General features: G+C 39.2%; 1 protein-coding gene across 1 annotated transcript in view; it reads right to left on the reverse strand.

Moving 5' to 3' along the window:
- The window catches only part of LOC124553629 (ras-related protein Rab-18-like), a 73,594-nt gene that overhangs the window by 50,596 nt on the left and 8,208 nt on the right, over positions 1 to 14,790 (reverse strand). Inside the window, exons 4-5 of the mRNA XM_047127491.1 lie at positions 12,811 to 13,002; positions 6,468 to 6,599 (exon numbers count right to left, since the gene is read on the reverse strand). Of these exons, the coding sequence (XP_046983447.1) occupies positions 6,468 to 6,599; positions 12,811 to 13,002 (324 nt within the window). The remainder of the gene's footprint in view (positions 1 to 6,467; positions 6,600 to 12,810; positions 13,003 to 14,790) is intronic.

Here is a 14,790-nt window from a genome sequence, read left to right on the forward strand (position 1 = left end):
AACAACAGGTCATAAACACTCATTATCAGAATGCGACAAACAATACATGACGCAGTAAAATAATGCATTTTCAGCTTAGAGTGACGTAAACACCTATAACAAAGAGAATGGCACTTATCAGATCAAAGCAAAATAAGCAATCGATTCAAACCAGATGAAGCACGCGAAAAAGGAAGGGAACCAGTATAAATACAGACGGAGTGCCTGGCACATAGCAATGGCTAGTTGGTAAAGCTTAACTGTTGAGCTTATGGCTCGAACCAAAATACTGTAGCTGTATCTTCATCCATTCGACCTCAATCGTGTTTCATGTTACAATGGACCAATTTTTTTTTTTCGATTTGGAGAGGCGGTCTAAAACTTTTCTCTCACCTTGAATTTCGAGTCTCAAATTTCAGGAGTGGCTTAGATTCGGGAATTTTTTTTCCTTGATTTCAAGTCATTCTTCAGGTGCAGCTTAGATTAGAGTGCGGCTTAGATTCAAGTAAACATGGTAATCTGGTGAGTAGACTGCGGTATCTATGGATTCGCTACAGGTGGTGCAGGCAGACAGTCCTGTGAAGTACTTTTGAAAATGTTTTCCAAAAACTGTCTCCCTCAGCTAGTTTGAGAGCCCATACATAATGGAAATATTTTACAACCTGTAGTTACAAACAATCAGACTTTATCAACGGTGCCAATACAGCGAGAGGGATTAGTGGTAACGATATCAGACTATGATGGTTACCGACGTCAATAAATCAATAAGAAGGCTAGGAGAGTATTTTTGCTTGAGATAGCAGATAAGTAGCTAGCACCCCACTTTGACAATGAACAGACATCATGTAGTTTCAGTACGATGAACGCACAAGAGTTAAGGTTAAATCGCCCTCTAGAGAAGTATGTGTCAAGTAAGTGGATTAAGGATGGAAAACACCCACTGTGATTTAATACCAAAATTTGTAAAATACAAATGAAGCAAAGATTGAGTCGCTCTCAGTTAAAAATAGAATGTCCAAATGACAACAGTTAAAAGTTAGCAGACATTCATGGGCCCATGAAATCGTCAATGTGCGTAGCATACAAATATCACCATCAGACCTTAGCAAAAGATCTTGCCAAGAACTCTAGAAAATTCTGGTTCTCTGTAATGTAACATAGCGGGTCAAAGGCTTCGACCAATCACTTGCTGACCACTCTGGTGTGGCAATATAAGCTCGTACAAACACACTGTCATTTGAGCACTGCACTGACTCCCTTATGGAGGACATAGTAACGGACATCCCTGGAGTGGAGCAACAACTGAAGAGTTGAAAACAAGTAAGTTACCTGGCTCGGATAGAGCCCCAACCTTTTTTTACTGAGAGTACTTTAAGGCACTGCCCCCTTATTTAGCTTGCATTTGTCGCAAATCTCTCTCAAAGTGCAAAGTCCCAAGTGACTGGAAAGAAGTGTTTGGGACTCTTGTATATGAGAAGGGTGAAAGAACATTGACAGAATTACATAACATCATTAACAACCGTTTGCTGCAGAGTTCTCAAACTTGTTCTCAGTTGGAATATAATAGATTTCCTTGAGATTTTTGTCCATAAATCATCGTGGTTTTAGAAAGCATCACTCGTGCAAAACTCAGCTTGCCCTTTTCTCATACAAAATCCTGCTAACTATGGCAGATTCCATATTCCTAGATTTCCAAAAAGTGTTTGACACAGTGCCCTACTGCTGACATTTAACGGAGGTATGAGCATACAGAACAGGTTCCCAGATGTTTGCGTGGCTCAAAGGTACAGGAAGATGATGTCCTTGAATGGCTGTAGGAGGATATGAGGCACCTTTGACAAAATTTGCAATTGGTGTGACGAATGGCAGCTAGCTCTCAATGTAGAAAAAATGCAAATGAGCAAGAAAAATGAACCCTTAATGTCCGAATACAGCATTAGCAGTATGTCGCATGACAGTCTCTTCAATTAAATATCTAGGTGCAACATTGAAAACTGGTATGAAATGGAACAGGCATGCAAGGATTATAGTAGGGAAGGTGAATGGTCAGTTTAAGTTTATCGAGAGAATTTTAGGGATGTGTGGTTCATCTATAAAGGAGACTGGTCTAGAACACTAGTGTGACCCTTTCCTTATTACTGCTCATGTGATTGGGAACCCCAAGAGTGAATTAAAGCAAGGCATTGAGGCAATTCACAGGCGGACTGCTAAATTTGGTACCATTAGGTTCAATCAACAAGCAAGTATTACAGAGATGTTTCAGCAACTCTCAGAGGAATCCCTGGAAAAAAAAGCAATGTTCTTTGTGAGGAACACTATTACAAAATTTAGAAAACCAGTATTTTAGGCGGACTGTAGAACAATTCTATTGGCACTAACAAACACTTCACGTAAGGCCCACGAACATACGATGACAGAAATTAGGACTCTTAATGAGGCTTATAGACAGTTGTCTTTCCCTCGCTCTACCTGCGAACGGAACAGTAAAGGAAATGACTAGTTGCGGCATACAGCACCCTTCGCCAAGCACCATACGGCAGCCTGTGGAGTATAGACGTAGGTGTAGATGTAGCTCGCATTACTGATTGTGCTTTGCAGTTTATCTAACTGTAAGTGACTATCCATTCGCTTTAGCGCATGCTTTACTGTGCATTGTAAGAAATATTTAAATGACTACTTAGACACTGAGAACAAAGTTACACAAAGGCCCTACTGCAACGGCTCATAAGGGAGTGGAAGACACAATGGTTCATGCAACATACGGCAACACTGTTCACACTGACAATACCTGAATAGCTCACACTGGTATACTGCCGGTAGCCACAGTCCAATCTGTTCTCTATCAGATGCAGAGTATGAGGGTTGAGTGAAAAGTAATGCCTCCATCTTCGTTAATTGGGTTTGGATGGCAATATTTTAATAAATCAAACACAAAAATAACCCTCAGAATGTGATCTTTAATTACCAACATTCACTTTTCCACATAATCACCAGCCAATTGGATATATTTCTGCCTACAGTGAACATACTTTCTGAAGCTGTCACAGAAGAAGTCTACACTATTTCTGCAACCACAGTCTCACAGTTCTTTCAACTGTCTTCATAAGAAGTGTAATGATGTCCCCGCAGATCGTCTCTTTATCGGGAACAGATGGAAGTCAGTGCTAAATCTGGACTGTATGGAGGATACCATACACTGATGAGATTCAGTCTCTGAAGTTCTGCTGTGGTGGCATGTGAAGTGTGTGGTCTGGCATTGTCACGCTGCAGGAAAACATTTCCCTTTTCCTTTCCGACCCTTGTTAGCTGTCGTTTCAGAGTTCCCAGCATTGTGATGTAACGCTCTGAATTTATTGTTGCTCCACAATCAACAAAACCAACACGGGTAATACTGTCTGCATCCTAGAACACTGGCCATAATTTTTGCAGTGAGGGCCGCATCTTTAATATCTTTTCTGGAGCAAGTCTGTGTCGATATTCCACAGACTGACGTTTTGTCTCCAGGTCGTAATGGTGTACCCACGTTTCACCTCCTATCAATTGAATGGAGAAAGGAATCGCCTTCATTCTTTTAACGTGAGAGGAGTTCCTGGCAAATTTCAAGTCTGTGAACTTTCATTTCACGAGTCAGCATCCGGGGTATCCATCGTGCACAGATCTTCTGATAGCCAAGCAAAGCAATTACGTGACCCACACATTCTTGTGAAACGCCGATTGTGCTTGCGATTTGTCTGAGTGATACGATGATTGTCCTGAATCAATCTGTCAACATTTTGCTTGTGAAAATCTGTGGTTGGTGTCACAGGACATCCAACTCTGTCACACAGGTTAGATGTTCCCACATCAACACCTTTAAACTTACACGCCCAATAACACACAGTACTCAAATCAACACAATCACCATACACTGTTTTCATTCTCTGATGAATCTCCTTTGGGGTGGCACCTTCTGCTGTCAAGAATTCAATGATTGCACGTTGCTTCGATCACATTGACTGAGCATTTGTGCAAGGTTCCATACTTTACACTGTAACAAAACAACCGTTCAATGTTAAGGCTTCCCACCAACTGGAGCTGTAGAGAAGAGGCTACTGAACAGGCCCATACCTGCCGCATACCAATGCTGCCAACTGTTGAGGAGTTACAAAGGTGGAGGCATTACTTTTCGGTCGACCCTCATACTTTAAATTGCACTATAAATTAAGGTGGAGGGTAACTGTTAGTAACTTGACAAAGCCAACTACTGTGATGTCCTGACAGTAACTAATTCTTATTAAGGCATGCGTATTACACATATTTGATTTCAACATATGGTTTACAACTGGCACTGGTTAAAGTAGGTGTTGCCCAGGTCCCATTGCAAGTTGCAGGATGTACTACTTCTTTGTTTAAAAAATAAAATAAAAATAAACAGTGTCTAGGAGCAATGACAATTTCCAGTCAGTACTACTTCCACTGTTTCATGTAAGTGAAGGAAAATCATGGAACAATCAGCAACAAGAGAGTTGTAAGAAATTATAACACAAACAATAAGGAAAACAGACATGCCAAGCTCTCCATGACACAGGATAATTTTCCACCGGTGGCTATTAAAATGTTTAGTCACTCACAAACTGTAATGCAGTAGACGGAATTGTTGAAACCAGAAGGAAAGTTTTCTCAAACTAACCAAAAGCACTACACAGTTTGAACGCATTCTTTGACACGAAACAGCAAACTGGACTGCCTAAACAATGCACTACTGCACAAAAAGAAATGTTTTGTGAACACTTGTAAAAAAAGTGTTGTTAAATATTGCTAATTTGCTGTAATCTTATAACTAAATGTTTGTGTAATCTTAACTTTGCAATAATGGCAAGTTGCAACTCACAAATAACGTATCTATGGTGGTAATAAATAAATTGTAATAAAAGCAATACTCACGTACTGACAGATCAGCATCATTCTGTGTAAATTCAACCTAGGCATATTACCCACTACCTCATATTAGAATGGAACAAACTCTTCCTCCCTACAGAGTTAAGTCAGCATACCAGATTTACAAATTTTATCTTCCTTCATTTTCATTTTATAGCATTTCAAATTTTGGAGGTTTCTAACTTGCTACCATTTTGAAATTAAATCACACTTTTTTTTGATACTTTGTCCAAATATGTATTGAAATTTGGTGGTTATATATTCTAACAATAAGACAAGGATTGCAAACAAAATTACCTAATACCATTAAATAAACTGAACATGGGGAGAAAAATTGTTAACTCCCATTTTTCTGTTTCACTTTGTAGAAAAACTATTGTTCACCATTACACTGATTATCACAGGAAAGGCACGGGATAATCTCCAAAATCTGTTTTCAAAATAACGGCAAAAGCATGGGCTATCACAGGGCAAAATAAAATTCCTGAAGTTATTATTTCTGTGTGGTTTCTTTTCCACTGTGTTGGAAATTTTGGGTCTGGTTTTGTATTAGTTTGTCTCAAGATCTGTTATTGTTCAAATACTTATACGAATAATTATATGGAATTTTGTCTTTATGTTTTTAGTAACTAATATTTTGACACAAAGGAATTACAAACATTGGCTGAGTGGGCATTGATTTAAAACACTGGGGAATTTGTGCCGGAATAAGAGTAACCCATATCTCCTACTTACTAGGCAAAAGCACTGACCACCGTGCCATTCGGACACAGTTGTCATTCCAACTGCATGGACTAGCTTAGCATTTGCCCATCAGACCTTAATTCCTAACTTATCCACACACTACGAATGTAGTTCCATTTGCCCAGTTTCCATAGGAGTTCGAGTAGGTGTGTGTTCATAATGAAGTGATTCATTGGTCATCCTCACCTGAATTATGCAATAAGCTGAGAATTTTTGGTGTGACTGGAGGCAAGCTACTATAGTCCACGCAGTTGTGATGACCTCTGTGTCCAGTTAGCCCAGCAGTCAGCACATCCACCTAGTGAGCAGGAGACCCGGGTTCGACTCCCAGTCCAGCACAAATTTTCAATTTTCCCCACTGATTTAGATCAATGCCTGTTCATACCCAATGTCTCAATTCCTGTGTGTCTTAATTCACAGTGGCTGCTGAATCAAAATGGTGTGTTCTTCAAAAGTGTCCAAAAGAACAGTTAACCATATTTATATATACTAATATTTTGTTTAAAAGCAATGGTAGTAATGGTAACAAAAGTTATGTAGTGTTGAAAAAATGCATCTTGGTAACCACAGTTCCTGGTACAACAACTCTCTAGATACAACTTTCACAGGAGTAGGGTGCTCAGCTTTAAAACTGTACACACTTGATGCTACAAAATAAAACCAGCAGGAGATGAAATGCTGAAATTTGTTCTGTTAACTTATCACTGCAGGGAGAACAAATAAGCCTGGTTTGATCAAAATCTCAGATGCTAGGTGAGAAAATGCCTTTTTCTATTAAACTGAGATGGAATGACCCTACATGTCATTTCATACAGCAGGATCTGTACCTTCTGCACAAGGTCTTCAAAAGCCATCTGCACCCCTTCGCGCGTCTTGGCACTGGATTCTATGAACAGTGTTGCATGCCTCCGGGCGAAGCTCAGGCCTTCCTCTTTCGTCACTTCGCGCCGCTCTTGCTCCTGGAATCGACGATAAACTTGTTCACTGGCCGTAGTAAGCTAAACAAATTATCACAGAAGAGGAACACTGCTTCCACATTCCTATAAATATTGGACACTTTCTGCACAACAAATTCCCAAACAAAAGAGAGCATCAATATTATTAAATAACATTTCAGTTTATTTAGGATACAGTACTGAAGTTTGTATAGAAGCTAGACAAATCTTCAAAATAAAACTAAAAGTACATAGATCGAAGCCAGCAATGAGGTCATTCAATAGTTGAATAAATGCACAAAATACCCTATCAAAAGTCTCTGGACACCCCCTATATAATGTGGAATTACCCACACAATGTGTCTAGAGATGGACCCACCAGTATAAAAGCTGGTGGACTAACAGCAGAATGGGTCAGTCAGGAGAGTTCAGTGATTTCGTACTTTGACTACCGTATTTACTCTAATCTAAGCCACACCTTTCTTCCAGTTTTTGTAATCCAAAAAACCGCCTGCGGCTTAGAATCGAGTGCGAAGTAAGCAGAAGTTCTGAAAAATGTTGATAGGTGCCGCCACAACTAACTTCTGCCGTCGAAAGGGTCGAATATATGTAGCGCTACACAGGCATGCTTTGCAGGCACAAAGATAAATACTGGCGACAAAACTTCTGTGCCAGTAAATAAATTAAAAAAAGGTGGAAGACTGGCTTTTTTTTCTCCGCCCCAACTTTCGACCACTGCATTTTCATACATTATGCAATGAAGTAAATACAAATTCCACATTGTCCATCTTCGAATGTAGCAGCATTTCAATGTACTACGAAAATCCAACTGGCAAGACTGTTAGGGATGTTTGTCAATATGGCCAACTCTACGTTCTGAATTTTTTCCTACCTGTGACAAGAGATGGTTGCTAATAGGAACTTTTATGAACTGTGAATCACATGCAGTATTCTCTTCACCATGAGAATAATACGAACATAAACATTTTGCCATGTATTCTTTCATGTTTGCTGCTATCTCATTTAAATCTGTCTGCCTAATAAACTACGAAACTAGAGTGAGACAACAGCAAATGCGGAAGAATATAAATATGTCATGTCATGTTTATATTTGTATTACTCTTATGCCACATAGTGATACAGTCAGAAATGAAGCACAGCAATTTACTAGATTTTTAAATCTAAGATGACTAATTTCTGTGCAGAATATAATGCACAAAAGAGGCGTCTGCAAAGATTTTCAAACAGAAAAATTTTAGCTGGACTCTCGTTCAGAACATCATCTACCATACGCAGTCTACTATTTGGTTCTTGTTGATCATTATCAAAGAAAGCAGCAGTGGAAGTAACAACAAATAGTCTCTTGCCATTGTTTCACTGATGAGATGATTCCCCTCTTTTTTTTTTTTATTGTAAGTGGCGGTAGCGCGCACAAAAGCAAGTCATGCCGCGAGCGGCGGCAGTTCGTAAACACACAGTATCAGAATGCGACAAACAATGCATGAACCAGTACAATAATGCATTTTCAGCTTAGAGTGACGTAAACACTTATAACAAAGAGAACGGTACTTATCAGATCGAAGAAAAATAAGCAATCTATTCAAACAAGACGAAACACGTGATAAAGGAAGGGTACCAGTATAAATACGGACAGAGCGCCTGACGCATAGCAATGGCTACCTGGTGAAGCTTAACTGCTAAGCTTACAACTCGAACCAAACTACTGTAGCTGTATCATCATTCATTCGACCTAAATTGTGTCTCATATTACAATGGACCAAATTTGTTTCGATTTGGAGGTGTGGCCTAAAACTTTTCTCTCCCCTTGAATTTTGAGTCTCAAATTTCAGGTGCGGCTTAGATTCAAGAAAATACGGTAGTCATTTGATGTCACCTGGGACAAGCTGCCTTCCAAAGCTGCCAAAGTCAAGTTCAGTGATGTGTGTAGCAAATCTTCAGTCAAATTGATCTTTGCCTGCTTCGCACACAGTCATTGTGTATTGGCACTGTACTGTTTGAATTTAATTCTGGTTCTTTTACTGTATTTTCGTAACATGTACGACATGTAGTGTTGGATTTGTAATAAGATTTCGACTGCTGTGAGTATGGTCCTGGGCTCTAACCGGTTGGTGAGTAAAATATACAAGTCAGCATTATTGTCACACATTTCTGATATGGACTGGCCTGCCCTGAGCCCAACCTGAACCCAAACTTGTGAAGAGAATCAGTCATTTGTTCAATTAATATTTACATCAACGTAACATCCAATGATGTGTGTGTGCTCATAGAAAGTAGTTTTTAAGAACAGAGTTAAGCATTCTGACTTACTTTTGTCAAATGGACAAGTATCCACAACATTCTCTCTAACAACAATGTGATGATTGTTGCACAGACCCTGAAAGTTTTTATACAGAGATGGAAAAATTTTAAAATAAAAGTGTAGCTGATTATCACTGTTCCTGGCATCCACTAGTAGTACAGACCTCAGTATTCAAAGACCATAATAATTCATTTATCTGAAAAGATAAGAAACTTTTAGTTTAAATAAAGTGATGGGAACGCTGAGTAAGTGTTGGCACCACTAGTTTCAGCAACCAAAACAAACCAACCGTAAGACTTGTGCAAGGTGGGCTCTTAGAGAGCTTACCGTTCATCACAAAGAATATCTTTCGCATTTGCACTGAGCTCAAAAATCATTGGAATAGTGAGGTGATAATTTTTGGACAATATTTTAACCTGTGATGAAATTTGTATACATCCTTTCGAGCCCGAGTCCAAGCGTTAATGCGTTCAGTGAAAGCAGGCTGGATCATATGTGCATAAGAAATTGCAAACACAGCCACTGGATGGACAGATCATGTTGACCATCTTTTGGAGAGCCAGTAGTCCAATTATCTGTAATTCTTTTTGGAGGACCACCACACCATAAGCAGCATGCACTACTCTGGCATGATTGGACTAAGTCAAACCTGCACTGAAGAGAGCAATGCCTCGGTTGGCAGAGGAGAGACAAGTTTCTTCAAGATGACGCTCTACTTGGCATAGCACAACTGCTGCTGTATACTGCTGACAAAAGGTTTGGGAGTCCCTACATCATCTTTTTTACAGCCCTGATCATGACCCACGAAATTTTTATCTTTTTTATTTTAGGAAAGAACATGTGTGTGGCATGAAGATAAACATGCTACAAAGACGTGAACAAAAAATTATGAAGCTGGCTTTCAGACCACAATTATGAATTCTTTGCAAGGAGTATAAGAAGGCTTAGTAAGTTGGAAGAAGAACACAGAAGTTGGAGATTATATAAAAAATACATTTTTCATTGCAGAGCTATCAGTATGTTTATTTAATGATCCTCTTTCTGTATGAGGATATTTCTGCCTGACCCACCCCCGAATATGTGTGTGGGAATGATCGTGTCCAGTTAACATGGGCTTTTAAATGCATACTTTATGAGCTACGAGTATTTTTTCATCTTCGCAGTTGTGAAACTGCCTCTAAGTATGCATTTTTGAGCTAATGTTTACTGGATTTTTTTTTAATTTTTTTGGATCTCACTACACCTCAACATGTGCAATACTTTTTTAACACCCTGTACAAGGAAAAAATGTACAGTTTGATTACAGAACTGTTTCTGGTGGTGCGTATTAGAGCTAATTCAATTACAATCATATTTGTACAACTTACTGTTTACTTTGCTTACACTATCCATCCAAAAAGTTCCAAGACTGACTTAATTACTAGTGTGCAAGTGACATCGGCACAGTAACTACAGGGGCAGCTTGAAGTAACAACTATGCACATTCGCCCAGTCCCTTGTCAGTAAGCAGTGTTTAGTAGTGATGTACAACAGATGTACAGCTATTGTGATTCAACGCCATCATGTCAAGTTACAATGGAGCAACATTTCTAAATCAATTGCTCAAGACATTTTACAGAATATTTTGAAGAGAAAAAAAAGTGTGCACAATTTTTGCCTACACACCTCGACTCCCAAACAAAAAACAACAAAACATGGAGGCCTCACACGACTCCATTGGAATATGAAACAAAGAATTATTTTCTGGGAAAACAATAATCATGAGCGACCAGATTTTGTGTTAGCAATTCAAACCTACCACAAAATGACAAATGACAAACTCAATGAAGCATCAATGCTTTGATAACTAGATCCAAGCCTGTGTGACATGCAAGTTAAACAACTTCCCCAAAAAAAGGACATTTCTGACAGTTTCTTGTGGTTGTATGAACATTCTGTGTCCTCGACTCAAGTGGATGAGACTATGTAGAACACCTGAAGCATTAAAACCACCACCTTAAATTCTCTATTTTTTTATTAATCCAGTCTATAAACTTTTTGGACTGAGTAAGTCTTTAGCATCATGCCTTTGATGCTGGTTTTTAGTATATCAGTGTAAAAATAGTCTTTGCATTACTTAAAAATATTATTTTGCGAGTTTATCTACAATAAACAATTTGCACATTTAATTTTGAAAGTATACAGGGTAATTTTTTTACACCATGTACAAACTCTAAGGATTCATCAATGAGATGATACAGAACAAAAAAGATTTAATGAACTTCTGTCTGGAAATGCACGGCTTCCGTGCTAGAGACCATTTATTCAATAATACTTCGTTACAGAGATTGCAGTCTAATACATGCCATATCATGCAACCACAACTAAAGTACGCAAGGTTTCCTCCTAGTGGGTGGCACTACTCACCTTGTAGTGAATGAGATACAGCACTGTATACAATGGTTCTGTATTCAAATTGAGAGCTTGGTAACATGGTGTTTACTTACGGAAAGGCAAATGGCAATGGGCGGCAGGTAGCAAGGTTGTGTCAGGAGACACATCCCTGCCGACAATGACCTCAGGATGTAACAGTGTTTTCCCATTTGTCTGAGACAGCATCGTTTCAGAAAGCAGGAAATCGTGAAGAATACAGCTGAAATATTCGGACACCAGTCTTGGAGGAAAATGTGGTTATCATTGTGGAAGGCGACCACCATGTCAGTACCAGGCCAGTCCAAGGTAAGCCAAAGATGACCCCGCGGAACATTCTCCATGACATTTGTTACTAACCTTATCACTTACAGCTTGTGCAGGGCTAACTAGAAACAGACTTTCCACATCGGGAGCAGTTTCGTCACTGGTTTCTTCACCAGGCAACCGGGATTTATGTCATCCATCCTATTCAAAGATGAGGCCACATTTACACGGAGTGGTATTTTAAACTTTCATAACAGTCATTTCTGGGATAGTATGCAAAACCCCACAGTATGGCGACAGCAAATCATCAGCATCAGCGCAGCGGGAATGTGTGGGTAAGGATAACTGGTGACTGTATTTTGGGACCACTCTCCCTTCCACGTCCCCTAACAGGCCGGAGCTATCGGCATTTCTTGTTGGTGACTTTGCCTCCCCTGCTGGAAAAAGGGGCACTGATGATTTGAAGTGCTATGTGGCTGCTACATGATGATGCTCCAGCCCACTTCACTGTTAACATCCGGATGCATTTCAAACTTTTCTTTCCTAGTCAATGGACTGGATGAAGGGGTAGCGTTGCATGGCCTGCTTGTCACCAGATCTCGACCCACGCAATTTCTGGTTATGGGGCCATTACAAAGGCATGTGTATGCAGAGCCTATCCCAGATGTGGAGACACTGGAGCAGCATATTCGTACAACCTTTGACACTCTTCAGATGCAGCCTGGCTGATGTGAACGTGTGAGACAGCACATGCTACAGCACCTACAAGTATGTATTGAGGCACATGGAAACCATTTCCACCACATACTGAAACTGTGGTTGCATGGTACAGCGCATATTACATTGCAGTCTCTCTAACAACGTATTATTGAATAAATGTTCTGTAGCATGGAAACTATGCACTTGCAGGCAAAAGCTCATTAGACCTTTTTGCTCCATATACTCATCAATCAATGCCTAGAGTATGTAAACACTTGGGCGGGGGAAGTCACCCTGTATAAACATAGTTTAGCTAACATTTTTTCCGTGGACAAATAATGCCATCTACTACTACTACTACTACTACTACTACTACTGAAGTCTGCTACAAAAACAACAGATGTCAACAATTTAAAGTGTCTTATACTATGCTAATATACTATGCTAAATTATTAGGAAGGTTTGTTCAGATTTTTCTGGGTGCCACTCTTTCAAAACATTGAATTCCTTGGGAGAAAGTCACTAAAGCAGTTCACTCACCACATCTATCTTATTTCCGACAACCATTTTAACAATGTTTTGTCTGTTTGAGTACAAATCCAGTTCATTCAACCACGTCTCCAACCGATCAAATGATGTCCTGTTGCTGATGTCATAGACTAGAATGGCACCTTGTGCGTCTCTGTAGTAACTCGGCGTGAGGGTTCGGAACCGCTCCTGGCCTGCCGTATCCTGAAAATGGAGCACATCACAGTAATTTCTGAGGATGATCATGCAGGTCAGCGACAGTCAACCTGCTTCCTACAGCCCACTAGTGGGCCTTCCAGCTTTCATGGTGGGCAGCAGTGGTTTAAAAACAACTTCATTAGGTTTTCATAAAATTTTGACAAAGTATTTGTTAAGTAATTATTAATATGTGATTTAGCTTTATAAATTTTATACAGTGAAGTTACTTCCCTACCTTATACATCACCAGTCCTATGGAACCAACTGGCGGTTGGAAAATTTTACTACTAATAGATAAATACAAAGATGAGGTGACTTACCGAACAAAAACGCTGGCAGGTCGATAGACACACAAACAAACACAAACATACACACAATTCAAGCTTTCGCAACAAATTGTTGCCTCATCAGGAAAGAGGGAAGGAGAGGGGAAGACGAAAGGAAGTGGGTTTTAAAGGAGAGGGTAAGGAGTCATTCCAATCCCGGGAGCGGAAAGACTTACCTTGTGTTTGTGTTTGTTTGTGTGTCTATCGACCTGCCAGCGTTTTTGTTCGGTAAGTCACCTCATCTTTGTATTTATATATAATTTTTCCCACGTGGAATGTTTCCTTCCATTATATTACTACTAATAGAGATAGAAAAGTGTGTGGTAAGTATGTTGACTGGTTGACTACCCGTGACATAAGTACAGAATGAGTGTCAGGGTACAAAATATTTAAGAATAATGCTAGCACACACAGACACAATCCTCTGAAATGACATTCGTAAGATGAATTAGAAGTGTAATGACAGTGAAATGAAAATAACAGAACAATTTCACACAGAGTTCCTCAAGGCAACTTCTTTACTGGTACCCTTCAATGACTTTCCCTACAATATTGGTTGATTTTCATTCAATTAGTATCAAAATTGTTTTTCCATAAAGATATGGAAATCATGACAGCACATGAACACTAATTTTTTCAGCTAAAGACAGGGCATTTGCAACATCAGAAAATGTTCAGTGTTTTGAACAAAATTCTCAAACAGCTAACAAAAATAAGCATCAAAATTCTGCACGTGAATTGCATCAAATATATCAGGTTCCGTGAGCTATAGATATGACAAAATGCACAGCAGAGTGTCCAAGTCAGAATATAAATAATATTATGAATAGGACAGATTGCAACTCGCTGGAAATATTACACAATGAGCTGCAGATAGGCATGATGAAAAGACTTAATATCAGAGCTTCCATCAGAAAAGAAACATGCACACATTCACTGTAACATGTACCTCACACACAGCTGCTACCACAAAACACTCCAGCCAGACTGCTGAAGACTGCTCAAAATCTTACATGGAAGTCTTTTTGTGCGCCTGTCTACAGTTCAACATGTAATCTCTATGATGAGTAACAATCTATCCTTTTCACAACGATGTTTAAAACACACGGTGTATGTTAATACATAAAAATATGAACAATAAATGCTAATATGCTCAGGGACTATGATACCTATAAGCCCCATTCACACATCTTTCTTTGGTCTATGCATCATATAGTAAAGTAACTATACAGGATCTAGCACAACTAGAATATCACGCCTAGAGCAAGATTTAAAAAAGAATCACATGCACTACATGTATAATACATTTAGGGAATAGTTTTCTTAGAAACTAAATTATATGTGGGACAGGATGAGATCTTACAATTAATCCACACTTTTGTTCAGATACTCATCAACATCATAAGAAGTATGTAACATTCATCCCATAGGTATTGTTATTTCTAGTCAAAAGAGGTAATCTACTGAA

This window comes from Schistocerca americana, chromosome 11 (genome assembly GCF_021461395.2).
Source record: "Schistocerca americana isolate TAMUIC-IGC-003095 chromosome 11, iqSchAmer2.1, whole genome shotgun sequence".
In the NCBI taxonomy this organism is placed as follows: Eukaryota; Metazoa; Arthropoda; class Insecta; order Orthoptera; family Acrididae; genus Schistocerca; species Schistocerca americana.